At 42.2% G+C, this 23,902-nt stretch overlaps 1 protein-coding gene across 2 annotated transcripts in view; it reads left to right on the plus strand.

Annotated features, from left to right (window-relative positions):
* The first annotated feature begins 127 nt into the window (after positions 1–127).
* Positions 128–23,902, plus strand: part of atm (ATM serine/threonine kinase) — a 26,111-nt gene continuing 2,336 nt past the window's right edge. Inside the window, exons 1-59 of one of the 2 annotated variants that reach the window (XM_034868171.1) lie at positions 128–320; positions 568–714; positions 825–943; positions 1,392–1,534; positions 1,758–1,922; positions 2,106–2,268; positions 2,400–2,638; positions 3,211–3,380; positions 3,519–3,697; positions 4,227–4,598; positions 4,710–4,913; positions 5,228–5,329; positions 5,478–5,709; positions 5,799–5,930; positions 6,042–6,167; positions 6,296–6,385; positions 6,518–6,704; positions 7,046–7,239; positions 7,319–7,398; positions 7,526–7,681; positions 7,976–8,051; positions 8,495–8,637; positions 8,757–8,874; positions 8,982–9,152; positions 9,407–9,582; positions 9,734–9,977; positions 10,805–10,920; positions 11,088–11,214; positions 11,339–11,538; positions 11,647–11,821; positions 12,214–12,372; positions 12,530–12,662; positions 12,768–12,863; positions 12,955–13,126; positions 13,242–13,383; positions 13,543–13,719; positions 13,947–14,124; positions 14,241–14,346; positions 14,511–14,669; positions 14,983–15,091; positions 15,395–15,483; positions 15,598–15,700; positions 16,995–17,143; positions 17,281–17,385; positions 17,489–17,608; positions 17,786–18,020; positions 18,102–18,272; positions 18,500–18,619; positions 18,695–18,912; positions 19,025–19,232; positions 19,340–19,465; positions 19,696–19,836; positions 20,313–20,451; positions 20,700–20,782; positions 21,262–21,402; positions 22,367–22,483; positions 22,729–22,878; positions 23,050–23,215; positions 23,523–23,609. In XM_034868171.1, coding sequence (XP_034724062.1) covers positions 643–714; positions 825–943; positions 1,392–1,534; positions 1,758–1,922; positions 2,106–2,268; positions 2,400–2,638; positions 3,211–3,380; positions 3,519–3,697; positions 4,227–4,598; positions 4,710–4,913; positions 5,228–5,329; positions 5,478–5,709; positions 5,799–5,930; positions 6,042–6,167; positions 6,296–6,385; positions 6,518–6,704; positions 7,046–7,239; positions 7,319–7,398; positions 7,526–7,681; positions 7,976–8,051; positions 8,495–8,637; positions 8,757–8,874; positions 8,982–9,152; positions 9,407–9,582; positions 9,734–9,977; positions 10,805–10,920; positions 11,088–11,214; positions 11,339–11,538; positions 11,647–11,821; positions 12,214–12,372; positions 12,530–12,662; positions 12,768–12,863; positions 12,955–13,126; positions 13,242–13,383; positions 13,543–13,719; positions 13,947–14,124; positions 14,241–14,346; positions 14,511–14,669; positions 14,983–15,091; positions 15,395–15,483; positions 15,598–15,700; positions 16,995–17,143; positions 17,281–17,385; positions 17,489–17,608; positions 17,786–18,020; positions 18,102–18,272; positions 18,500–18,619; positions 18,695–18,912; positions 19,025–19,232; positions 19,340–19,465; positions 19,696–19,836; positions 20,313–20,451; positions 20,700–20,782; positions 21,262–21,402; positions 22,367–22,483; positions 22,729–22,878; positions 23,050–23,215; positions 23,523–23,609 — 8,770 coding nt within the window. In that variant the 5' untranslated portion in view covers positions 128–320; positions 568–642. The remainder of the gene's footprint in view (positions 321–567; positions 715–824; positions 944–1,391; positions 1,535–1,757; positions 1,923–2,105; positions 2,269–2,399; positions 2,639–3,210; positions 3,381–3,518; positions 3,698–4,226; positions 4,599–4,709; positions 4,914–5,227; positions 5,330–5,477; positions 5,710–5,798; positions 5,931–6,041; positions 6,168–6,295; positions 6,386–6,517; positions 6,705–7,045; positions 7,240–7,318; positions 7,399–7,525; positions 7,682–7,975; positions 8,052–8,494; positions 8,638–8,756; positions 8,875–8,981; positions 9,153–9,406; positions 9,583–9,733; positions 9,978–10,804; positions 10,921–11,087; positions 11,215–11,338; positions 11,539–11,646; positions 11,822–12,213; positions 12,373–12,529; positions 12,663–12,767; positions 12,864–12,954; positions 13,127–13,241; positions 13,384–13,542; positions 13,720–13,946; positions 14,125–14,240; positions 14,347–14,510; positions 14,670–14,982; positions 15,092–15,394; positions 15,484–15,597; positions 15,701–16,994; positions 17,144–17,280; positions 17,386–17,488; positions 17,609–17,785; positions 18,021–18,101; positions 18,273–18,499; positions 18,620–18,694; positions 18,913–19,024; positions 19,233–19,339; positions 19,466–19,695; positions 19,837–20,312; positions 20,452–20,699; positions 20,783–21,261; positions 21,403–22,366; positions 22,484–22,728; positions 22,879–23,049; positions 23,216–23,522; positions 23,610–23,902) is intronic. The other variant, XM_034868172.1, reaches the window with a different exon arrangement.

The following is a 23,902-nucleotide window of genomic DNA, read 5'->3' on the forward strand; positions in this document are numbered from 1 at the left end:
ACATGCTATGTATCACTGTATCACACACTGCGCCCGACTAAACATTACGTTTGTTTTAATGTTGGCATCAAAGTTGCCGGACACACTTGGTTCTGACGATGACCAGGAAGTGATATGGCCTTTAGGCTGCTGATGCTGGGGCGGGAATTTCCTGCGTGGTTTGCGTGCAAGTACGTGCGTGTCTGTTAATGCGCGTCAAGATGGCAAAGTTGTCAGAAGCACAACAGGAGCAAGCTATCCCAGCAACGTAGCACCTTAGTTTACATTCTGCACCTGCATACGTGACAGCTCCGTATCTACAATCAGTACAGCCATCAGAGGTCAGTGAACAGAGAGTGTTTGAATGGACGTTTGTGAATCAAAATCAAAACTGGTTATGTTGTGTTGCCAAAGTAGCTCGTCTACCAGTCCAGATTCAATATAGAGTGGTTTAGGTTAACTGTATTTTATTTTTCATCTCATGTCAAGTTTGTCAGGAGTGCTTTGGAGAATAGAGCTAGCTGTGCTACTGTAAGTCACTTCAGTACATGCATAATGTGGACGAATGACAACATCCTCTCTTGTCAGGATATCCTGCCCCGGCAGGTAGAATAGTCTCATGCACATTGATGAAAGGTGCGGACTTATCAACTGCTAAGCACAATGAGTCTGGCTCTTCATGAACTCCTGGTCTGCTGCAAGGGGCTGGAGAATGATAAAGCTACAGAGAGGAAGGTAATCACACCTGCATGTAAACAATGACAGTGGATGCATTGCACTAAGTCAACCAGGAGGTGCAGTGTAAAACCTATACTTTGATATCTGTCCTCTCTTCCTGCCTCCAGAAAGAAGCTGAACGCTTCAGACGTCTCATTCGAACTCCTGAGGTTGTGCAGGAGTTGGATCGGATATCCGGACCTAAAGCTAAAGGGTCCAAGCAACTCACATGGGATGCTGTCTTCAGGTGATCTGAATTTGCGATTTTTCTGTGTGATTTTTGTGCACCCTGCCAATCTTTACTTAAGCTTGCAGCTGTGGTGTTAATTAATCGTACCTTGCATGCCAGCACAATATTACTTCATTTCCATCTTATCAGTGAAGTTTCACTTTTGTTTCTTTGCCTCACAAATGAAAACTAGTTGACTTTTGGGAACCTTACTGTGCCCGCACCGTAATCAAACAGAAAGTTGACATACTGTACTTAACAACACAGTAAATATGATTGGTTTTCTATTTTAGAATTTCTGATTTATTCCAACCTGTCCCACAAGAATCTGTTTTTATTCCATGTTTTAGAAGATACCTGTAAATTGTGTTTATGCAAGTGTTTTAGTTGTTTTGGGTTCAGTTATCTTTTAGAGGCAATAGCATGATAAATAAGCACTTTCTATTCTGTTTTTTCCCCATGTCAGATTTCTGCAGCGTTATGTCCAGAAGGAGACAGAAAGCATGCAATCAAGCAAATCTGTCACGGCGGCTACGCTGGCCACACGGCAAAAGAAGATGGCTGAAATGTGCAGCTTGATCAAATACTTCATTCGCTACGCAAACAAACGTAAGGACCCTGTCTTTGTGAGATCCATCAGTGGTTTATAATGCATATATTTAAGGTGAAATGTTTGTCATATAACAAGGGGTGTTTTGTTTTACATTTAAGTTAATAATTTTCTCTACCTCACTTGACTGATTTATCTGAGTAAAAAAACAGCAAAACATTCTGAGCAGTTAGACATATTGTTGTCATTACAGTTACAGTGTGTCTCTCTCTCTCTCTATAGGCGGGCCTCGTCTAAAGTGCAGTGAGATGCTGAAACATGTGATGGATGTCCTGCAGAATTCATTCAGCTGTTCCGCCTTTGGAGAAAATTATAGCAGCCTTCTAATAAAGGACATCCTCTCCGTCCGCAAGTACTGGTGTGACATCCCTCCACAGCAGTGGCAAGGTTCGTGGGATATTCATTTAAATTACATATATTTTGGATAAATGATTTTTAGCAAAATTTCATTAGCACTAATCCTATTTGTTGTTTTGCATTACACAGTGTTATTACTGTTGTCTGATATTGTAATACCAACTAGTTTAATCCGTTTACTGAATCCCCTTTGTTTATATTTGTGATCCTTAGCTATTTTGGACTTGTACTGCAACTTGTTCAACACTTCATCCAAGTCCATCAACCGTGTTTTGGTGAGCAGGGTGATCCACACGGTGGTGCAGGGCTGCTGTATGCAGACTGACATCAACAACTCTCTGTTCAGCTTCTTCTCCAAAGCACTGCTAAATGCCAGGTAAACACTGTAACCAACATTTTAAATTGACTGGATCTGAGAATTCTACTCAACACAAATTTGGTGCTATCTTGAAAATCCATCATAATTCATGTGGATATAATGTACATGTTTTTTTGTGATCCTGTTAGGCAGGAGAAACACTTGACTGTTTTGGAGCACCTCGTCTCTGGTCTCAACATCTTCTTGAGATCTGCGGCCATGAACTGTCGGATGAGGGTGTGTCAACTGGGAGAGGAGCTTCTGCCTTCTATACTGTATGTCTGGGCGGATATGAGGCCCAGCGCTGCGCTCAAAGAGGAGATTGTGGAATTCTTCAACCTGCAGATTTGTGTTCATCACCCCAAAGGAGCCAAGACACAAGATACAGGTAGATTGATCTTTTTTCTTTAAAACAGTTCTGTTTCTAGTGTTGGTAATGAATTTGGTTGTCTGTAGTGTGGTAGACAGGCGTCATTGTGGGTTATGTATAATTCCATATCCTTGCCACCATTGCACCAAATGCTTGCTCTTGGGGAAATTGTTGTGTCTCTGTAAATTATGAATGTGGTCTAGACCTACTCTATCTGGAAAGTGTCCTGAGATATTCTGTTATGATTTGTGACTATGAATAAAATAATATTTAATATGCAATTTTTCATGAACCGCTGTGAGTATTTAATTTTTTTAAAGTTCAAATTGCACCACCAAGGTAAGATTCTAGTACTCAGGAATTCAGATTTCAAACAATATTTGCAAATTTCTACTAAACAAACTAAAACTAACCATAAAATACAATTTTATACCATTACATTATTGAAATCAAAGCAAAACAGTGGTACACTGGTGGTTTGCTTTGGAAAACTCATTATTTCAAATTTATTGAACTAAAACATTGAAACCACAGGTGTGACCTTAAACATACAACCATTAACTCGTTGTCCCCCCCCTCTCATATTTGAGGTGCTCATGCTGAGGACTGGACCAGGTGGCGGAGTCTGCTGTACAACCTGTATGACGCCTTAATCAGAGAAATTAGCCAGATAGGCAGCAGAGGGAAGTACGTCACAGGGACACGACACATTGCCGTCAAAGACAATCTCATTGAGCTCACAGCTGACATCTGTCATCAGGTAATACAGATAAAGTCTCAAGTATGCATACAGAAAATCTAATATTTATACAATTGTACAGCCAAACTAGCTACAATAAAATGCTGTACAACTGTTTTGACAATATTATTTTCTCCATTTTGTGTTACCTGCATGTAGCTGTTCAGTGATGACAATGACACCCATGTTTTGGAGGTGACCCCAGCCTCCGACGGGGCCACCCACATGGGCAGTCCCTCAAATGGAGCAGCCAGCAAGCGACGGCACATCGAACTAGGCTGGGAGGTCCTCCGGGACCATCTTCAGCCTCAGCATAGTGACTTTGATGTCATACCATGGTATGAAAATCACAATACAATTAATATATGGACATTTTAAAGATAAATAAGTTAGTACTAAGCGTAGCTGCTTAGATTATTAAGCCCACAACACAATTTCTCTCTCAACCTCTGCCGTATGATAACAATCAAAAAACTTAAAGCAAATTGTATGAAAGTACCACAGTAGCAGCTCACCGATGTCTTCTTTTACCAACTGGTCAAATGGTCTCCAGAGTTTGTCATACACCCCCAATTTCCCTCTAAATATACAGTACACTCTCTATATTTCAGTCTCTCCATGGACATGCATTGTTTCATATTCTTGAACCAAGCACCAATTGTAGGTGCCTTCATTTTTTCCCACATGAGAGTTACACTGCTTTTTGCCTGTAGTATAGCAAAATCAATACATTTATATTCTTGGGGTTTAGATTAATTTTTATTTCATGGTAGAAAAACACACAAAGTAGCCTGTTGTTTTTCTGATAGTTCCCACTCAAGATCAAGCGTCACGTAAAGATATTCAAACCCTCTTTTCTCCTCTCAGGCTGCAGATCACTGCAGTGCTGACCTTTAAGTACCCGTCCATGGTGCCCAGCCAGGAGCTAATCCAGCTGCTGTCAGTGTTGTACCAGCTCCTGGCAGAGCAACGGAGAGGAGAAAGGGGGTCGTACGTGCTGCGCTGTCTTAGGGAAGTGGCCCAGTGCCAGGCCCGCTGCCCAGAAAGGGCCCAAGTCCACAGGACGGAGCTGGCCCGGATGTTGGGTCGGGTGTGGGCCCTGGCACTGCGAGGGGTCAGCTCACCACAAACAGAGGCCCTCAGCCTAGACCTGCTTAGCTCCATTGTCCATGGTGGACTCATCAATATGGACAGAGAATTCTGGAAACTCTTCTCTGGATCAGCATGTAAACCATCTACGTGAGTCCCGCTTATTCTCAATGTATAATGTTCAATTTGTCAATACTAAAAATTATTATGATCAATGTGTATGTTTCTGTGTTTAAGCTCTTTTTTTCTCTCTATCCAAAGGGGTGCTGCTCTCTGTCTAGCCCAGGCCCTACTAAAGTGTTCGGCCCCTAAAAGTATCGTCTCCAGCTCTGGCTGGGACAATATGGGGGTCACCGAGGGATCTGCATCACTTAACCTGAAGGAGACCCTCATAGCCTGGCTGCTGATGACGGATCAGAGCGAGGAGATGGAGGATAGCTCCAGACCTCACCCTATCATTTGCAGGTTGGTGCTGTGTTATTGTCCATGTTAAATGTAGATTAGTCAGACTTTGACTGTAGATCATTTTATCCTGATTCAGTTCTTGCTTATTTAATGCTGTAAATTGTAATACATTTATACGACCTGCCATAAGGGTAAAATGATGGGTTGCTATAGTTACAGACAGACGTTCTCCAGGGTATACACTGCATGTACAGAAACAGTGAACCTAAGCTCCAAATGTGAATTATACTTTCCTGTTCTCTTTGTGTCTATTTTTCTTTGATTTTACAATTCATATTCTGTAAATGTATGCTTCATTTTGATCTTGTGTGCAGAGACTTTCCTTTCAATCTAATAGCAAACATCCTGGTCTCCCTGACCTTGAAAGATACAAGAACGGGCCTGACGTTTCTGCTGGGTACTAAAGGAGTAGAAAGGTGGGGGAAATTAACAAGTTCCACACACTGTACAGAGCACCAAAATCATGTTGACGAACCTACTTCCTTTCACTTTTTATTTGCGCAATACAAGTGTCAATTGCCACTTTGGAATACAAGTAATTTAGCTCCCAATTACTTTTTTAAGTTCCCTTTTTCAAGAACAAACCTCATCCAAAGCCAAAGACCTGGAAGAGATTGAGAGGCTTTACTTGCAGTTCAGCTTCAACACGCTGCCCTCAGCGATGCAAAAGACTGACAAGTCAGTGACGATGGCTTCATCTGGAGGACAATTCACAGCCGTCCCTTGCCTCAGGAACAAGTTGGAGCTATCCCTGCTTTGTGTGGCTGACACCTTGCTCAACTGCTACTCTCCTGATGTGAGTGGAAGTTAACGCTTGTGTGTTTAGGTGTCCGCGTAGTCATCACAGTAACCAACTGGTACGTCTTCTGATTCCCCCTACCGCAGTCTCAGTCCACTCCTCCAGAGTGTCTGGTGCGCTGTTTCAGTCTGCTGACCGGTGTTCTAGCAGGTTACGTGTCCACTGAGTTTCTGACTGCGGAAGAGGCCTGCCGCTCACAGCTCTTCACTAAAGCCAAGGTATAATTCAGATGCATTGCAGTAGATTTGATTATTCATGCCAGCTTCTTGAAAATTAAAAACATTACGTCAAAACAGAATTTAAGGTTGTTGGTGTGTTTTTATTACCAGGCCCTGGCTCAGGACTTCAGCGGTTTTGTTTCCAGCGTGAAAGTGAAGATGACAGAGGAAGGAACCATGAGCACACTGAGATCCGTCATGAAGCTCTGCACACAGTCAGCCAGCAGAAAACACAAGGTGACACCTGAAATGCTACAGCAGTTAGACATAAACTGAAATAATACAGCAGTTAGATTAACCTTCACAATGTATGAACAATCAAGACAATTTGGAGTTATTTAACCTTTTTGTCCTTTTTTCTGCAGGATAATGTTCATCCTATCTCTTCCAGTCTGTTCATTATGATTCTGCCGGCCAGTCTCCTTAGTGAACTGGCTGAAATCTGCAAACTTTTGGTTAGTAAGATATACATTTATAAATATAGTACAATCAAGATGTGTGTGGTCTGGGGATAAAACAGGAAAATCCTTAATTACAAGCACAGAGCTGATGTGCTGAATTAGTCTCACTTCCTCTCATCCCTTCAGTTAAGCAGTGTTTCTAAGAGAGTCAGTGTTGTGGATGAAGACGATCATATGGATGATGACTTGGACGTGACCAGAACTCAGCAAGGAGACGACATTGACTTGTTCGATGAGGGCGAAGAGTCCCACAGCAGCACCAATGGAACCTGCAGACAGACAGGAGACAACAGTGACACTTCCTGTGGGCCGGGTAAGGAGGGATCACTTGTTTTTTCAAATCAGTGCCTTTCCTTGGATCATAAATATTTTATATAATTAATGCAGAAACAAGAACCACACAAATTAGACCATTTTCTAGAAGAGTGCGCACTAAATTACACCATACATAGAGCACCTGTTCTAAATATTATATGGCAAACAAAGGTGGAATTTCATCTGTGTAGAGAATACTGTGTGTTAAATACATGTATAGCGAAGTCTGCTTACATAAAGCAGAGGAATCTACACATAGCAAAACCATTTTAACAGAAGTTGCTTATCATCCTGTCCGTGGATAACAGGTGAAAGAATCTTGGTCCTTTCCTCCATTAGGTGCAAGAAGTCTGTTAGCAGACGATTATCTGGCCCAACACGACCTGGCTCTCCTTGCAGTCTTGGAGTTCCTGTGTGAGTGCGGCTCCATCCAGCCCGTCCACGGTCTGCTGTTTAAACCGCAGGAGGTGCGGCGCAGGCTGCTGCAGTTGGTTGAGCAGATGGACTTTAACAAAGCCCTGCACCTGAACGTGGTGGGTAGCAGCTGCTGTGGAGTGTCATGGTTGCAATGACGGTTCAGCTGATGAACACTAATACCTGGTTCTCTTCCAGTATCTCGTCCTGTTGAAGAAGCTTCCTGCTGAGGACTCGCTCTCTCCGGAGGAATTTGATTCACTGCTTCGTCCTCTAGCGTAGGGAAATCTTTCTATGGCATAAATGAATGTTTTTTTTTTTAATAATGTATCTATTTCTGTCTTTAAAAAAGGAAATCTAATCATGTTTAATGTATTTCACCTGTGTGTTATGCTGTGTTTACAGGGACCTGTGTTCTCTGTACCGTCAGGACCAAGAGATCTGTGCTGCCGTTCTGCTGGGTTTGTTACCCTCCATCCATAGCCTTGGGAAAACCCACCACGTTCCAGAGGAGATGAGACATGTTCAGGGATCTCTGCTAAAAGTGGTGTCGGGATTCTGGTAAGCTGCATATTGTTTTACAATACAAACAGATAAAGGCTTGGTCTGTAAGACATGTCCCTAAAATGAAGCCTCCGTCTTTGGCAAGGAGCCTTCAGTCTTTGAAGGAATAAGATAAAGTGGTGGTCTTTTCTAAAAGTTATTTTAATTAAACCTTGAAGAAAGGTCTACAGTATTAGACTTTGAAAACATGAATCACGGTTTTCTATTAATGTTTATCTCAGTTGTAATCTGTCTGCAACTTGTAGTTCATTCAGTTAATGATACTAACTCAAACCCTATGCTGTGTTTCAGTTTCCTGAGCCACACAGGGAAATGCACTGCAGCTGTACGAGCTGCTTTAGTGAGATGCCTGGTTGCCTTGCTGGAGGTGAGCTATCACAGAGGTTTAGGCCAAACTAATGCAAAGTTATTGTATGCACTGTATCTGCACAATGAAATCTTGTATTTCTATCTGTTGTATCTGATTCTGAATGAATAACATAAGCCGGACACCTTGTGGTAGTTTATTAAACTTTGAGGGTTCATACTTACCTGTTTGACTGGGAAGAAAACTGGTTTCTTTATTGACTAGTGTGGTGTGTTTTTAGTCAAAAGATTAACGGTCAATAATTTAGGTGCCTAAATTGTTTTAGAACAACACTTTCAGTAGATATCTTAACACTTAAGACTGGAGAAACAAAATTTACCACAAACTTTCACCCTCTTCTCAACTATTCTGTATATTCTCTTTATGTTTCAGTTAAATATCAATGTATTAATTCTATTAGCAGTGCCTCTTTTTGTGTTTTTGACTTCTCTCCCCTCTGACAGGCTGACCCGTGTTGTAAGTGGGCATTCTTAAGTATCAGAGGGTCCGACGGAGAGGAAGATCGCCCAGTGTCTGTCATCCTTCCATCTCACCTCGCCGATGCCCACCACCAAGTCCGCATGCTAGTAGCCATGTCAGTGGAGAGGTACGCTTAAGCAGGGACTGATAATCAGGATGTATCAGGAAGTGTACATTTTATAAAAAGATGTACATTGCGCAATAGATGTCACAATACATCTCAACATGCATCTCCTGCATCTCCAGGTTGTTTCTGGAGCTAAGACCAGAACATCCAGATAAGAGAAACATGCTGCCGCTTAAACACCAGCAGGCGGCTTTTGAGAATGTTTACCTGAAGGCTCAGGAAGGAATGAAGCTCCAAGTAAGTTCATCACGTGTTGTCATAAATCAGGAATTGTTCATCATGTATGTGTTTTCCACCTCGGCTTGTTTTCTTAATGCTTCTCATGTCTCTGGGATCATTCATAGAGAAGCAGCTCTTCAGAGGACCATCGCGACGAGTCGTTTAACCGCAAGGCCACACTGTTGAAGAGTTTGTCAGTGGTGCTGTGTTGTAGCCCAGTCTGTGAAAAGCAGGGTCTGTTTGCCCTCTTCCAGTCCTACAAGGAGAACAATATAGAGGAACTGCTCATCAAAAAGGTAATGATTTCAGGGCCCTGTGCATTATGGAAATTGGATAAAAACTAACATTTCCAGTTAAAAAAATAAAACAAATCTTACTTGCATAACTAATCTGATACTTGAGTGATCTTTTGTTTTTCAGTTTGAGCTTATTTTTATGTATCATTGTATGCCCAAACACTAAGCCAAATCTTGCCCCTTTGCCTATAAAACACCAAACTAGAGATAGAGCAGAGTAAGATTAACTGTTTCTGTCCTTCTTTTTGTTACAGATGTTGTGCAGTGTGTCCAGAGTGTTGGGCTACAGGAGCGGGAAAGCACTTGTCACTTCTCACCTTTACTACTTGGTAGCCGAGTGGCTCGCGCAGAGACAGTCTGATGATCGCTACACTCTTGGGTCTTTTCCATACACCCTCCTAGACCACGACACAGTCAAAGATTTCTATAAGTGAGGAACTAAACCTCTATTATTTTCCTTTTATGTCACACAAGTCCATTTGATATCATTTTCACCAGTGTGCAATGATATGACATTAAGTAAAACCCCATGAAGGAATGGTTGATGATATTAATATCCAACATCATGTGTGCCCTTGAAGGTCTTCCTACCAGGTCTTGATCCCCCACCTGGTCTTCCTTGATGACTTTGAGCAGGTGAAGTCTATCGGCAGATATATTGAGAAGGACTGGAAAGAGTTATTGGCCAACTGTTTTCCCAAGATCATGGTCAACATCCTGCCATACTTTGCCTCGTCTGGCCAGGATCCACAGGTCGCACAGCAGAGAGAGAAGGCCCACAAAGTGTACAACCTGCTCAAAGATGCAAACTGTCTGGGCAAACCGGTGAGCTCAGCAGTCAAACATCACCCTACATCTGGGAATTAAATTTATTATTATTATTACTTTTTAAAGCAGTGAAAGAGACAGCAAGCGAAAGCAAATACTTTTAATTGTTGGACAAAGTGTGGACAAAGTTGTAAACTTATCCAAATCACATTAAAATTGAAAGTATAAGTGTATAGTATAATATAGTACAGTATAATCTGAAGTGCAAAAAGACAGAGGTGTGTGTGACTGGTTTCCATAATGTTCTGTAACATGGCAATTGTTGGAAACTTTTTCCACATTTTTCTCATGTGTCTTTCATTTTCCGAATGTGTTGCCCTATTCTAAAAAGGTTGCTAAACTTGTCTTTGTTTTGTTCTAAGATCTGTACAAAAGGTTATAGAGGATCCCATGGTCAAATTAGTGTGTGCCACATATTATAAAAATATCCATTAATAATGTAATTTATACTTTAAGAATCCCATAAACAGAAATTACAATGTTTTCACCCTGTTGTTATTACAAACATTACACACAAGGCCTGAATTACACAAACATGCTCAGTACCTATACATGCACTAATGGAGAGATGTCAGAATGAGAGGGCTGCCCATGGAAAGTCGCCCTGAGCAGTTGGGGGTTTGGTGTCTTGCTTAAGAGCACCTTGGCAGTGCCCAGCAGGTAAACTGGCACCTTTCCAGCTACCATCAACCACCATACTTTGGTCCGTATGGGGACTTGAACCTGATACCCTCCGGGTCCTAACCCAACTCCCTACTGACTGAATAGCATATTGAATTGACTGTGCTACACATCTGTTCCAATGTTTTATCATGTGTCTGCAGCAAATTGACAACCTGATCCACAGTAACCTGGCGGACATAGTGGTGGAACTGTTGATGACTCTGTATGAAGGAAGCGGGACTGAAGGGGACAGAGGAGACCTAAAACGCTTTATAGGGTAATGGTAGTTAAAACTATGTTGTTGTTTTAAGTATTTATTTGTTCATTTGTTTATCCATTTATTGATTAACCCCATTTTCACCCTGAGCTTTAAGAATTGTCTATCCATCAATCAAACTTTTTGGAAGAAAAAGTATGACTAAATAACAGTTTAATGCTCCTCAGGGAACTGGACCCTGTACCAAACCCACCGTACTTCAGCTCTTATGTCATTAAAGCTACACTGGACTACCTCAGCATGTGCCACAGTGCAAACCACAAAACTTTGGTAGCCATTCTGTCAAAAACTCCGGTAAGACATTCAAGTTGACCCTTATGTGGAACTAGTCTTTTTTTTTTGCTTTCCTGTTTTACTGTTTTGTGTTTTTACTGTTCTATATTATTGCCCTGATTGTTGTCCCTTCTTTGTGCTGTAGATTTCTATCCAAAGGATTCTGCTGGCGGTGTGTGAAAGAGCAGCAGAGACGACCAACAGCTATGAACGTCATCGCATCCTCCTCATGTATCACCTGTTTGTCAGCCTGCTACTCAGAGAGGTGAAGGACGGCTTGGGAGGAGCCTGGGCCTTTGTCCTCAGAGACATAATCTACACACTCATTCACCATATCAACAGCAGGTTGGTACACACAAATACTCACAGGTAAGATAAATGCAGTAAAACACATGCTGTGTAAACACAAACAAAGTGCACGTCCCTGAGAGTCTGTGTTTCTCTCACCCTCAGACCAGTTCACTGTGACGAGGTTTCTAACCGAAGCCTCTCCCTGTGCTGTGACCTGTTGACTGCTGTGTGTCGGGCAGCTCTGCAGTTCTGTGATGATGCTCTAGATTGCCACCTACAGGTCATCGCTGGGACTCTCACAGCTCTGGTGTCCAGCCGGCCCACCTTCTCACAACAGGTAAGTGACAGGGATTCTGGTTTGCAGGTTAGTTATTATATGTAATTATTAATGAATGGAGACAAATACAACAAAATTCTGCATTTAAGAATGCATGCCTTATGCAACACTGCTATGTTACGCTGTGGACAAAAGCAGCCACTTCATTTGCTAGTGGATATTTGGACCCTTCGATAAACATTATTCTAAATATATTATGATTTTAGAGACTTTTTTACATCCAAAGCAAAGTGCAAAACATTTAGTAAAAAAAAATACACACAGAAAAAAAAATTAAATTCATGTTGGTACTGTTTTTCACGTATCAAGCTCCCATTAAGACATTTATTATTGGTTTATATTTTGACCTGTTTGTGAGAAATTTCTGCCTCCTTTCCTCTCGGGCCCTCTAGGTGCTTAGTCTGTTGCAGTTTCTCATGATAGAAAATCAACAGAAGTTAAAAGGAGCCATCAGCAGGTTGGAACCTTTTCCTGACCTCCCTGAATTCCGAGAGCTGCGGTCTGTACAGCATAAGCTCAAACATAACACTGGGACCTTTACACTGAGACAGGTAATGGCCTAACTAATACCCAAGTATTACTATCTTGTATTATTTAAGCTCTGATTCCTCAGTAAATCGAGGGGTGGGTCATAGTTATCAAGGAAAAGGAACAAGACTAAATTGTTTTGCTGACCTACAGTACATCCTCAATGTTTTCCTTTTCTAGGAGATAGCCCACTTCCTGTCAGTGACGTCCTGTGACTCCTTACCTCTGACCAGACTGGAGGGGCTGAAGGAGCTAACCAGACAGCTGCATGGCAACAAGGGACAGATCAGAGAGCTGCTCAAAGAGTGCCAGGGTACAGTGCCAGATGTGGAAACATGGTCTATGCTTAAAAAAAAAGAAGTTGTGGCATGTTAAATTTCTAATGAGCTTGTTTTGTCTCTCGCTGTCCTCTCTGCAGCTGAACCCTCTGACAGTGTGCTGGTGAAGCTGGTTCTCAGTCTGCTTCAGCTCTGTAAGCTAGCTGTCAACCACCCAGAAGGATCCAACATTTTAGGTATGAAATCCAATAACTTCTACAGCAACAGCAGCTGTGTTCTTGGCCATGTATGGAAACATCAATCACAAACACAAATCTGTTCCTGCAGAGGCAGCAGGCAGCTGTCTGGGAGAACTGGGTCCTGTGGATTTCTCCACCATCGCCCTACTTCATGGCAGAGACCCCCTTTATGAAAAGGCTGTGACTCTCTTCACCTCCACTGAGTCGCAGTGTCTTTACATCATCCTCAACTGCATAAATGATGCACTCACTCAACAGCGGTACACTAAACCCTAGATCTTATTAATCCAAATTTGTTGTACATGACTATGACTATGAAGGAGCAAGCGGTTTGTGTTTGTATTGACTGCGTTCTGTGCTTTCATTGTGTGCCAGTATTGAGGTGAGGCAAGCAGCCGCTCAGTGTGTGATAAGCATCCTCGCCACTCAGTCCGGAGTTGACTTCTGGGAGCAATACAAAGACAACAGAGACCCCATGCTGGCCTACCTCAATCCTTTTAGAAAAGCCAAGAAAAAGGTGGGGTACAGATGTTGTATTTACAGTATGTATGTATACTAATTCATTAAAGAAAGATCTTTTTTACCAATCTGCTCTAAAAGTCACTTTTATATTATAAATACAAGTATGAATGTGCTTTTGTGTGTGCACATGTAACAACTGTGTCTTCCTGATTAGGTGGAAGCTGTGAGTGCTGGGGAGAGTTTGGAGGCCAGGGAGAAACTTGAGAGTCAGGAGTTTTGGATTCCGCAGGCGGGCTGCCACAAAGCCTGGCTGAAGGCTCTGTGCACCGCCCTGCTCGACAGCGGAGGAGTCAGTAGTGAAGCTCTGCTGCTATCACGGCCATTGTGTCTGGTGAGCACAAGAAAGATAGCTTGAGAACTCTTACCCTTCATAAGTGGACTGCCGACTGCACATACATAGTTTTCATGTGGATCCACGTGCCTAAAAGTATCCACACCTTGGATTATGTTTATTTTCTGTCTGTGCTTTTGAGCGTTTTGTGGCATTTGTGGTACACATTTTGTTACGTAGCAGAGCTCCAGATCTAAGCGCATCATATTTCCCCCGTCTGTCTCCAGGTGAGGGTGGACTGCTGTCAGAGACTGCTGCCCCTCATCATCCACTCCATCCTTCTGGATGACTCTAATGGTTCGTGGAGGGAGCGTCTCTCCTCCCACATTCAGGACTTCTTCAGCTTTTGTTCCAGAAGTGCTCAGGCCTCCAGTCGTTCCGCCACACCTCTCAACTCTGACCTTGGTAAGTTTGAGAGTATGGCAAATAATAATAATTATTAATCTGTTCTTTCATCTACTCATATTCAGAAGTCTGTATGGTTTTCTCTGTTTGTGATTAGCGTTTACCATTCTTCACAGAGTCAGACGCCGCCAGCCAGGGCTTGTATGACAAGACCTCACTTCGTACCATGCTTGCTGTTATTGACTATCTGAGGCACCAACAGAGACAACTGGACACTGATAGGTTTGCACTGTTATTGTTATAAAATCTGTTTTATATAAAAGTCCTGCTCTCTGCTTGATTTGCTCATGCTCACACAGTGATGTGTCTTTGCTAATGTAAGTACATCTAAAATGAGATTCAGTGTGTGGCGTGTCTTTGAAATTAACACTGTATCCTTCTTCCAGCAATTCCTGTGGGACAGTGTGCGACTCAAACTTCTGGCTGGAGCTAAACTACCTGGAGGTGGCCAGAGCTGCTCAGTCCTGCTCCGCACATTTCACCGCTCTGCTGTATACTGAGATCTATGTAGACAAGCTCAAAGCTAAGATGGAGGAGAATCAAAGGCATGCAGTTACAGTTTTAAACATGGGATTTTAATTAATGTCTAGTTATGTGTCGGATTAAGACATTTACCTATTATTTTAAGGTAACTTTTACTTTGCATATACATTAAATGTTAAATGTGTACTCTAAGTGCCTTAAACAGTATGTATATTTTATGATTTAAAAAAAAAAAAAAATATATAAAATTTGTTTTTTTTATCTCGGTTATAACAAAAAAACTAAATCTAGGTCAATTAATTTTTTCTTTTTGTGTTTTGAGAGTTTTATCTAATTCTCATTTTTTTGGCATCCATGTATTTACTAAATCTGCAGAACCAAGTCCAGAGTGACACGTAAGATCAATTTCGAAGAGAACAGCCAGAACTTCACCATTTCCAGCCTGACTGAGAAGAGTAGGGAGGACACTAATATCAACCTGCAGGTCAGTTCTTTATGTAACAATTTTGTTTTGTAAATTAGCGATAAGAAGCTTTACAAAGCTTTAATTGTTACATCAAGGAAAAATGAATGAGCAATATATTTCTGAAAAGTTTCCCCCTGGAAATAACAGTTACAGTTTGATGTGTAGTTTAATATCCACCAACTTCAAATTTAAATGACTCACCAAAGCTCAACATGCATTGTAAAGTGCAGGGATTGGGCAAAGCAGTGGAAATGGCTTTAAAATAGTTTAAAATAATTATTTCATTTGCTCCGTGTGGAACTCTCTCTTGTGTTTTTGAAGGAGCTGCTTATTGAGGTGTATCGCAGCATCGGAGAGCCTGATAGTCTGTATGGCTGCGGCGGGGACACGATGACCAGTCCGCTGACAAGGTAATCAATGTGTTGATTAATGAGACCTGCATCCCTTCACGTTATCACTTGTTAGCTGCAGTGTTCGCTCATCATCAGAACTATAATAGGTTGTTTTGTCACATCCATTTATAGGATTCGAACCTACGAACATGAGGCTATGTGGGGGAAGGCCCTGACTTCATACGACCTTCACTCTACTCTGCCTGAAGTCACTCGACAAGTGGGAATTGTGGAGGTAAAATTATGAAAGGAAGTTAGAGTCTAATGTGTTATATCACAGCCTTTCTCAAACCTTTTTGTGCCAAGGCTCAGTAATGTTTGGCCCTCATCCTCTGTGCCCCACTTACGTAATTTTTAGAGAAAAAGAAAGACTATTTTTTAATTTTATGAAAAATTTGATGAGTTATTTACAGTTACATTTAGAGATGCATCTGGACCAGTCACAGGTGGCCTGGCAATTCAATGGCATAGGTTTTGTTTCCAGATTTCATGAGGAGACATGAAAGTAAAAACAAAAGTTTTTATGCACCTATTTCCACCCTTTTCTATATCAATTTATGCTTGAATCAATTAAAAAATTTCGAAAAATAAGGCCCTCAGGCATTCTGTATTACTTTCAACTATTCTGTTGTAGATCAACTTTTTCTATTTGAATGTTATCTCTGCTGAGTCAACACACATGTAGGCCTAATTTACTCTTGCCTCCATATTTGCGTCTTTTGTTGGTGAAGGAACCTCTTTAAATGTGCATGTGGCACTTATTCATGTGAATGATACATTCATTCTTTTTAATTAAATGGACTTCAATAGCTCAGATGTGTTTCAGCAAGATGTCTGCTCATGTTTAAAACTTTGTGCACATAAAAAAAAAAACTCCTCCCATCTGTGTTCTCCGAGATTAGGAGAGTTGTAATATGGTCTGCTGTGCGTGTTATTGCTCCGCTGATATAATAGTACCTCATTCAGACCGTCTGACAGACACAGAGGCCCATTTGGGTCTCTGACATAGTTAAGCAAAGTGGCTGTACACTGCTCTTCATCGGAGGTGGAGCTTGGATGTAGCACATCACTGCCCACAGCATAGCGAACCATAGACTGTTATCGTCACATCATGGGAACATTAAACAAAATGAGGAAATATTATTGCACACCTAAACTTTGAATTACTTGATTTAAAATGACATTCGGGGGTACAGACAAAACATTCAGGGCTGAAGCCCTGGAAAAATGACCTGGTGACGTTGATAGAGTTGCCAGAACAGAGGCAGACACTTTGATTTGAGCCATGACATCTGCGTTTCTCCCTGTCATCCTGTTTGTGCAGACTCTTAATACAGCTGTCCCACAGCAGCCCATGTCTCGTTAAATATTCATCAATAGCTATAAATATTTATTTTATGTATTTGGGGGGGTCCCAGCCCAGCATTCCTCCACGGCCCGGTGCCGGTCCACGTCTAATAGTTTTTAATTATATCCAGCATTAATGCATTGTAGTTCAGCCTCTTCAGTTGGAATGTTTGCACCAACAGGGCCTGCAGAACTTTGGTCTGTGCAGCATCCTTGCCACCTACATGAGGGGTCTGGAGAGTGAAGGGGTGGAGTGGGGAGCCGAGCTGAGAGAGCTTCGCTTCCAAGCTGCCTGGAGGAACACACAGTGGGACTGTGAGCTGTTGGAGAGGTGAGGCAAAGGGGGACATAAACACACAGCTGAGAGTGCAGTGCCTGCTACACAAAACACAACTGTAACCCATCAGAGAATCAAAGACAATCTCTCACTTATTTCATTTTTCCCCCAAATCTAATTTGTTGTATCAGGAGTGAGAAATCCAAACCAGGCTTCCACGAATCAGTGTTTTGTTCCCTGCAAGCGCTGAGGGACAAAGAGTTCTCAATATTTGATGAAACTATGAAACAGGCCAGGTATAGTAGATATTTAGGACACTCATGGAATTTCAAGTTTGAACTCTTTGCTTCTCTACTCGTGAAATAGTTCATCAATCTATGTGCTTGTGTGTTTTCACAGGGGTGCAGATGTGGAGGAGTTGTGCAGAGGCAGTCTAGAGGCTGTATCTTCTCTGTACCCGGCGCTCAGGAACCTGCAGAGCATCAGGGAGCTGGAGAGTGTTAAACAGCTCTTTTCTAGGTGAGATTAGCAGTAAAACCTTTGTAACAACATGCAACATAGTCATTAACACAGGAAAAGAGTCTTGTGGGTTTATTTGATTCCTGCCATCTTGAGTTGTGCTGATGGAGATGTCTACTGCAGTTAATATTTTAGAAACTTTCCGTTATATATGTTTGTAATATGTACTCCTATAAGGCCCTTCTCAGATGTGACTCTGACAGAAGTTTGCAGCCAGTGGCGACAACACTCTCAGCTGCTCGCTGACAGTGACTTTGCTTTGGTGGAGCCCATTCTGGCCGTCCGCTCTGTGGCCCAGCACACCCTCATGTCCACAGTGCGAAACCCCGACAGCACCCAGTACCTCAGCTCTGTGCTTACTGACCACCTCATGGAGCTCTGCCGGTTGGCTCGCAAGGCTGGGAATACACAGGTAGCGTGTGTGTTTGTGTGTGTGTGTGTGTGTGTGTGTGTGTGTGTGTGTGTTGCTCACAGTGTTGTTATTCCTGTCCAGCTGGCAGAGCGAGCAGTCTTCCAGATGAAGCAGCATGGTGGTGGAGGGTCCTGGGCATCATCCCCCGTGTTGTCATGGCAACTGGAAGAAGCCCAGGTGTTCTGGGCAAAAGGAGAGAAGGGACTGGCGCTGGGCCTGCTGAGGGAGATGATACACAACCTTGAAAAAAAGGTCAGACACAAACACAGCTTTAGAAGATATTTATCACCTTACTTTAAATATGGAACATACTTCAATGTTAAAATACTATCCCACGAGGCTATTTTCCACATTGTTACTTATGTAACACGGTGAGATTGAGCAGTTTCAGAACATGACTAACTTCTTTATCATGCAACGGAACAATACAATTAACTAAAAAATAAAACTTACAAGAAGTTTTGTTTTTTGTTGGTTAGGTGGACTTGAATCCTTCTCTGGTCCCGGTCTACACTGAGTGTCTCAGGCTGTGTGGTAACTGGCTGGCTGAGACCTGCCTGGAAAGCCCCGGAGTAATACTGGAGAAGTACCTGGAGAGGGTAAGAAGAAGCTTAAAGATAATGACCCTATTTAATGGGCAAGCCTTCATTGTTATTCATGTGCTGTTCCCTCAGGCCGTGGAGGTGATCGAGCAGGAGTCAGGAGTTCAGGACTCCAGGCTGCAGAGTCAGCGGACTGAGGCCTTCCTGTCACTGGCCCGCTTCTCTGACGCTCAGTACCAGAGCATCGACAAATACATGAACTCCCCTGAGTTTGAGAACAAGCAGGCACTGCTGGAGAAGGCCAAAGAAGAAGTGGACTTGATGAGAGAGCGTAAAGTGATGTCCAACAGGTCTGTGATAAGACATCTACTTGTTTCTTTTCTTTTTTTACTTGTTTAAACACTGCTTTTTGCTACACGGCGGATCCTTTCCGTAAAGAGATTTAACTTTTTGACTTCACAGGTACACAATAAAGGTGCAGAGAGAGCTAGAGCTGGATGAGAAGGCCCTGTCTAACCTGCAGGCAGACAAACAGCGTTTCCTGTGTAAGGCGGTGGAGAATTACATCCAGTGTCTGGAGCAAGGTGAGGAGCATGACACCTGGGTGTTCCGCTTGGCTTCGCTCTGGCTGGAGAATGCTGACGTTAAGGCCGTTAACGTCATGATGAAGGTTGGTAAAAAAACAAAAACAAATTGCTTTGTATTTAAGTGTGGAATAAAAGCTACTCCGTGAGATGGAAGCATTATGCTTATGATTTCACTTATTCTGTGTTCCAGAAAGGGGTGAAGAAGATTCCTTCCTACAAGTTTCTGCCTCTCATGTATCAGCTGGCAGCTCGCATGGGAACCAAGATGGTAACTGGCATTCCTGAGGACACGGGCTTCCATGATGTCCTCATTGATGTAATGCAATTTTAGTTGTTTTAATTAATACACGTTAACAGCATATTTGGTTGGTCCCATGCAAGACTCAGCCATCTACAACTGACTTTTCTCAATGATGACCTTCGTGTATCTGCAGAATTAGTCCCTCCTATTCTGAGAAAACCCGACTTTGTAGCAAACACAAGATTTTAGTTTGATGCATTTAATAGAATTATAAAAACAAAACCTGCTGTTTGCTCTCCTCACAGCTAATCTGCCTAGCGTCTCTGGAGCACCCTCACCACACACTCTTCATCATCCTCGCCCTGGTGAACGCCAACAAAGACGAAAACTTTTCCAAGACCCGGCTGTCTAAGAGCGCTCCACGGCAGCCCTCATCATTTGACCTGGTGAGACTTAGTAGATAATTGTCCGTTTCATGCGTAGTTTGAATGTGACACATATTCATGATGTCAGAATACAAAGAAAAAAAGTGATGCTCCTCCAAGGTTTTGTAGTCATTAGTTTTATCTTTTCTATTGGTTTTTATATATCTAAGGAACAAACAATTACAAACAATACACTGAGACGGAGAACGCGTCCCAGGGCCAAAAAATAAAGATAAAAACAAAAACAGAGGAAAGACAGGAGGAAGAGAGACAAAACAACCCACGCAGAAACGGACACACACAAACACTCACATAAACAGACACACACACAGACAGACACAAGACAAAGGATCAAAAAGCCTAGACAATTATATATCAGTCTTGTTTTGTAGAAAATGCATCCTTGTCCTTCAGCCACCTTCCCAAATTAATTCTCTTCAGAGCTTTTTTAACACCACCAGTTCTATTTTTACATATGGATTTTTTTTCTCGTCCAGGAACGTTCAGATGTGGCTCGGAAGATCATCAATGCGATCAGGAAAAAGAGAGGCGAGATGATCCGAGGGATTGAGCGGCTGTGTGATGCCTACATCACTCTGGCTTATATGGACGCCAGCAAACACAAGAATGAGAAGAGTGAGTAGTTAGAGATCAGTGATGTACTTAAACAAACACAGCAAATGGCATTTAAAGGAGTCAAGGCTTTCTGTCCTTTTTAAATATCAAGAAATTTATAATTTTATCCTAAACATTTATCCTAAATACTTTACTTCTGTTTAATTAGAGTCAAATTGGGGGATGGACGCCTCTCTTTTCCTTACCCCTGAAAGTGTGTTTTAAATGTCCAGCTGCTAATCATCCTTTGTGTCCTTGTTTTATTGTAGGGGCGATTCCCATCCCTGCTGATCAGCCCATCATGCAAATCAAAGACCTGGATGAGGTTGTCATCCCCACAATGGAGATAAAGGTGAGAGGTGATCAAACTTCTCAATTTCCTTTCACTTCCTCAAATATTTAGAGAGGCTAGGGAGTTCCTATTAAGTTTTACAAGGGATGATGGGATTGATTTGATTTGATTTGATTTGATTTGATTTGATTTGATTGACCCAGTGGATTTTATTTGGCTGATGTTCTAGTTGAATGTCAAATAATGTGAATATTTCCCTTTTTATTTATTTATTTTTTGTTCACGTGAAAAAATAGACCTTAGATTTACTGAGTTGCTTCAACATTGTTGGCAGTAAATCCCACACTACTTAAACCTTAAATCAAATCAGTGTTTGGTCTTTTTTTTCTTCTGTCCCACATGTTAAACAACAGTACCCCAAAAAAGTCTTCTAGACCAAACCAGCTCCATCGATGACATGTGCATTTCAATATTTAATTTTTTAGGACAATATCTTTTAACAACTGTTTGGTGAGATAACAAGTGGTTCATGCTAATAGGTGGATCCATCCGGTTGCTATGACAACCTGGTGACTGTCAGCTCCTTCTTGCCCCAGTATCACCTGGCCGGAGGAGTCAACCTGCCCAAGATCATTGATTGTGTCGGCTCTGACGGAAAGAGCAGGAGACAACTGGTCAAGGTAAGTGACGTTTGTGTCTAATGTTTTCCTGTTCAACACATGCACTGCAAACCTAAAATGATCTAGACTTTTACCGACAGAGCTGTATGTGAGAATGCAAATGTCAGTTGGATGGACTTAAAGCAGTCTACGTGAAAAAGTTCAATGTGGAATTTTCCAATTGAGCCAATGTGGGAATAGAGTATTAATGTCTGGAGAATTCACAGCGAGCGAGTGGGCATGTTGAAAACCTTTCTATCATGCGGCCAGCTAAAGGGGGAAAAAAACAACCTAAGGGTGAGAGGGGTAAGAATAAAGGTCAGTTTTAAGACAGCACCCAAAATTAACTGGAGAGACAACAAGACGTGGGAACTTCAGTCTGTAAGGGCGACAAGAGACTAAGTTGTTGATGACCAGATTACCAAACCGGTTACATGACCGCCACATCATGTCCTGCCTCCTGCACGCTCTACCCAGCGCCACTTAACCAAACACCAAACAGAGTATTTCCACTAAGCGAGAGCGCGTCTGACACAGACAATCTTTTGTTGTGTGCTACATCTGTAAAAGGGAAACTTATGCTTAGGATTCCCTGTCGTAATTGAGGTTGGGCTACAAACATGTGGAAAGACATGTTTTTCTGTTGGGTATGTGTGTGTTGTTCACTAAACAAATCCCCGTTCTTTGTAGCTTAAGCTGCTGTCAGTTGTATTTAAAGTCTGAGCAGCCTTGACGGGGGACCTGCTCACTTTTAACTTTACTTCTTTTCTTTCTTCTCTCTCAGTCTCTCTCTTTCCGTCTGTGTTGTGTGTGTAAAAATTAACCACTTTGATACTTGGGAGAGTCATAAAATAAAATAGATGAATATGCCATCGCTGGGCTATTTATATTTTTAGAACACAGAATTACACTGCTTGTCAGTGTTCCGGGGTGCTGTGGTACATTCTATGTTCTCCAATGACCTTTGCCCTCTCGGTGTGAACAGGGTCAGGACGACCTGCGGCAGGATGCAGTGATGCAGCAGGTTTTTAGCATGTGCTCCATGCTGTTGCAGCGCAACACAGACACTCGCAAGAGGAAGCTAAACATCAGACGATACAAGGTTCCGCACATTACTTAATCATTTTTTTCACTTGATCTTGTATTTACTCCTTTGTTATTTAATTCAAAGAGATTTATGAATAAGGACTCGATTGTTCTGTTGCATATTGCCTTTGATCTTTGTGTCATTGACTAGTAATTCCCTCATTTTCTTTAAAGAAACCATTAAAGCAATTCAAGAAAAAAAACACTTATACTTCACACTGCATATACTGCATCACCTACTTTTTGTGTACTTCATCCCAGGTGGTGCCGTTCTCACAGCGCAGCGGTGTGTTAGAGTGGTGTTCTGGCACAGTGCCTATTGGGGAGTTTCTGGTGGACCCCAATAAAGGAGCCCACAAACGCTTCAGACCCCAGGACTGGACCAACCTAGCCTGCCGCAGGAAGATGATGGTACTGCTCGGACATATTCAGCGCAGTCATGGAAAAGATACAACGCAGTCGTACACAATTACTGAGGAATTTGTTTCTAATAAACCACAGCGGTCTCAGTTTGCTCATCGCGGGTGCGGTTCTGAATTTCAGTGTTTCATCCATCTTTGTATTGCATTGATTGAACTGCAGGAGGCTCAGAAGCTGGCATTTGATGAGAAGCTTCAGGCCTACAGCGAGGTGTGCAAGAACTTCAGGCCGGTCTTCAGGTATTTCTGCATGGAAAGATTCCTGGACCCCGCAGTGTGGATGGAGAAACGGCTGGCTTACACTCGCAGTGTGGCAACCTCTTCCATAGGTACAGACAGTACTGCATGTTCACCCCAAGTCTTGTATTCAGCTCCATAACAGGTTGCCCATTAGGCCATCTTAACATAGGTATAAATTATGACACGGATACGTAACAATTAATTACAGTTATTAAAGCCATTTTTAAATTTAATATATATGTTCAACTCAGTAAACGCCACATTTGATTATATCACTAGTCTTGGGATTGCGAATTTAAAAAACCGTGGCTGACCTGTTGACTTCCTCTGTATACACTCTACACTCTAGTTTAAATTTAACCAATCAATTATCACTTTTCTGTTTTGTGCCTGCAGTTAGCTACATCGTTGGCCTGGGTGACAGACACATCCAGAACATTCTGGTTGACGAGCAGACTGCTGAACTGGTGCACATCGATTTAGGTAAAATTATTCTCGTAAGTTTTATCTGTGCAAACATGGAAAGTTTACTCGTCATTTCAGAAAAGGTGATTCAAGCAACACAAAGCAGTCTTGTGTAACTTTGCAGGAGGTAATCTAAAGAGTCTGGAAGAGTTTAATATGAGTCCCTTACAATCAACAAAATCATGTTTATTATACACTCACCGGCCACTTTATTAGGTACCCCATGCTAGTAGCGGGTTGGACCCCCTTTTGCCTTCACAACTGCCTCAATTCTTCGTGGCATAGATTCAACAAGGTGCTGGAAGCATTCC

Source organism: Etheostoma cragini, chromosome 3, assembly GCF_013103735.1.
Source record: "Etheostoma cragini isolate CJK2018 chromosome 3, CSU_Ecrag_1.0, whole genome shotgun sequence".
Taxonomy (NCBI): Eukaryota; Metazoa; Chordata; class Actinopteri; order Perciformes; family Percidae; genus Etheostoma; species Etheostoma cragini.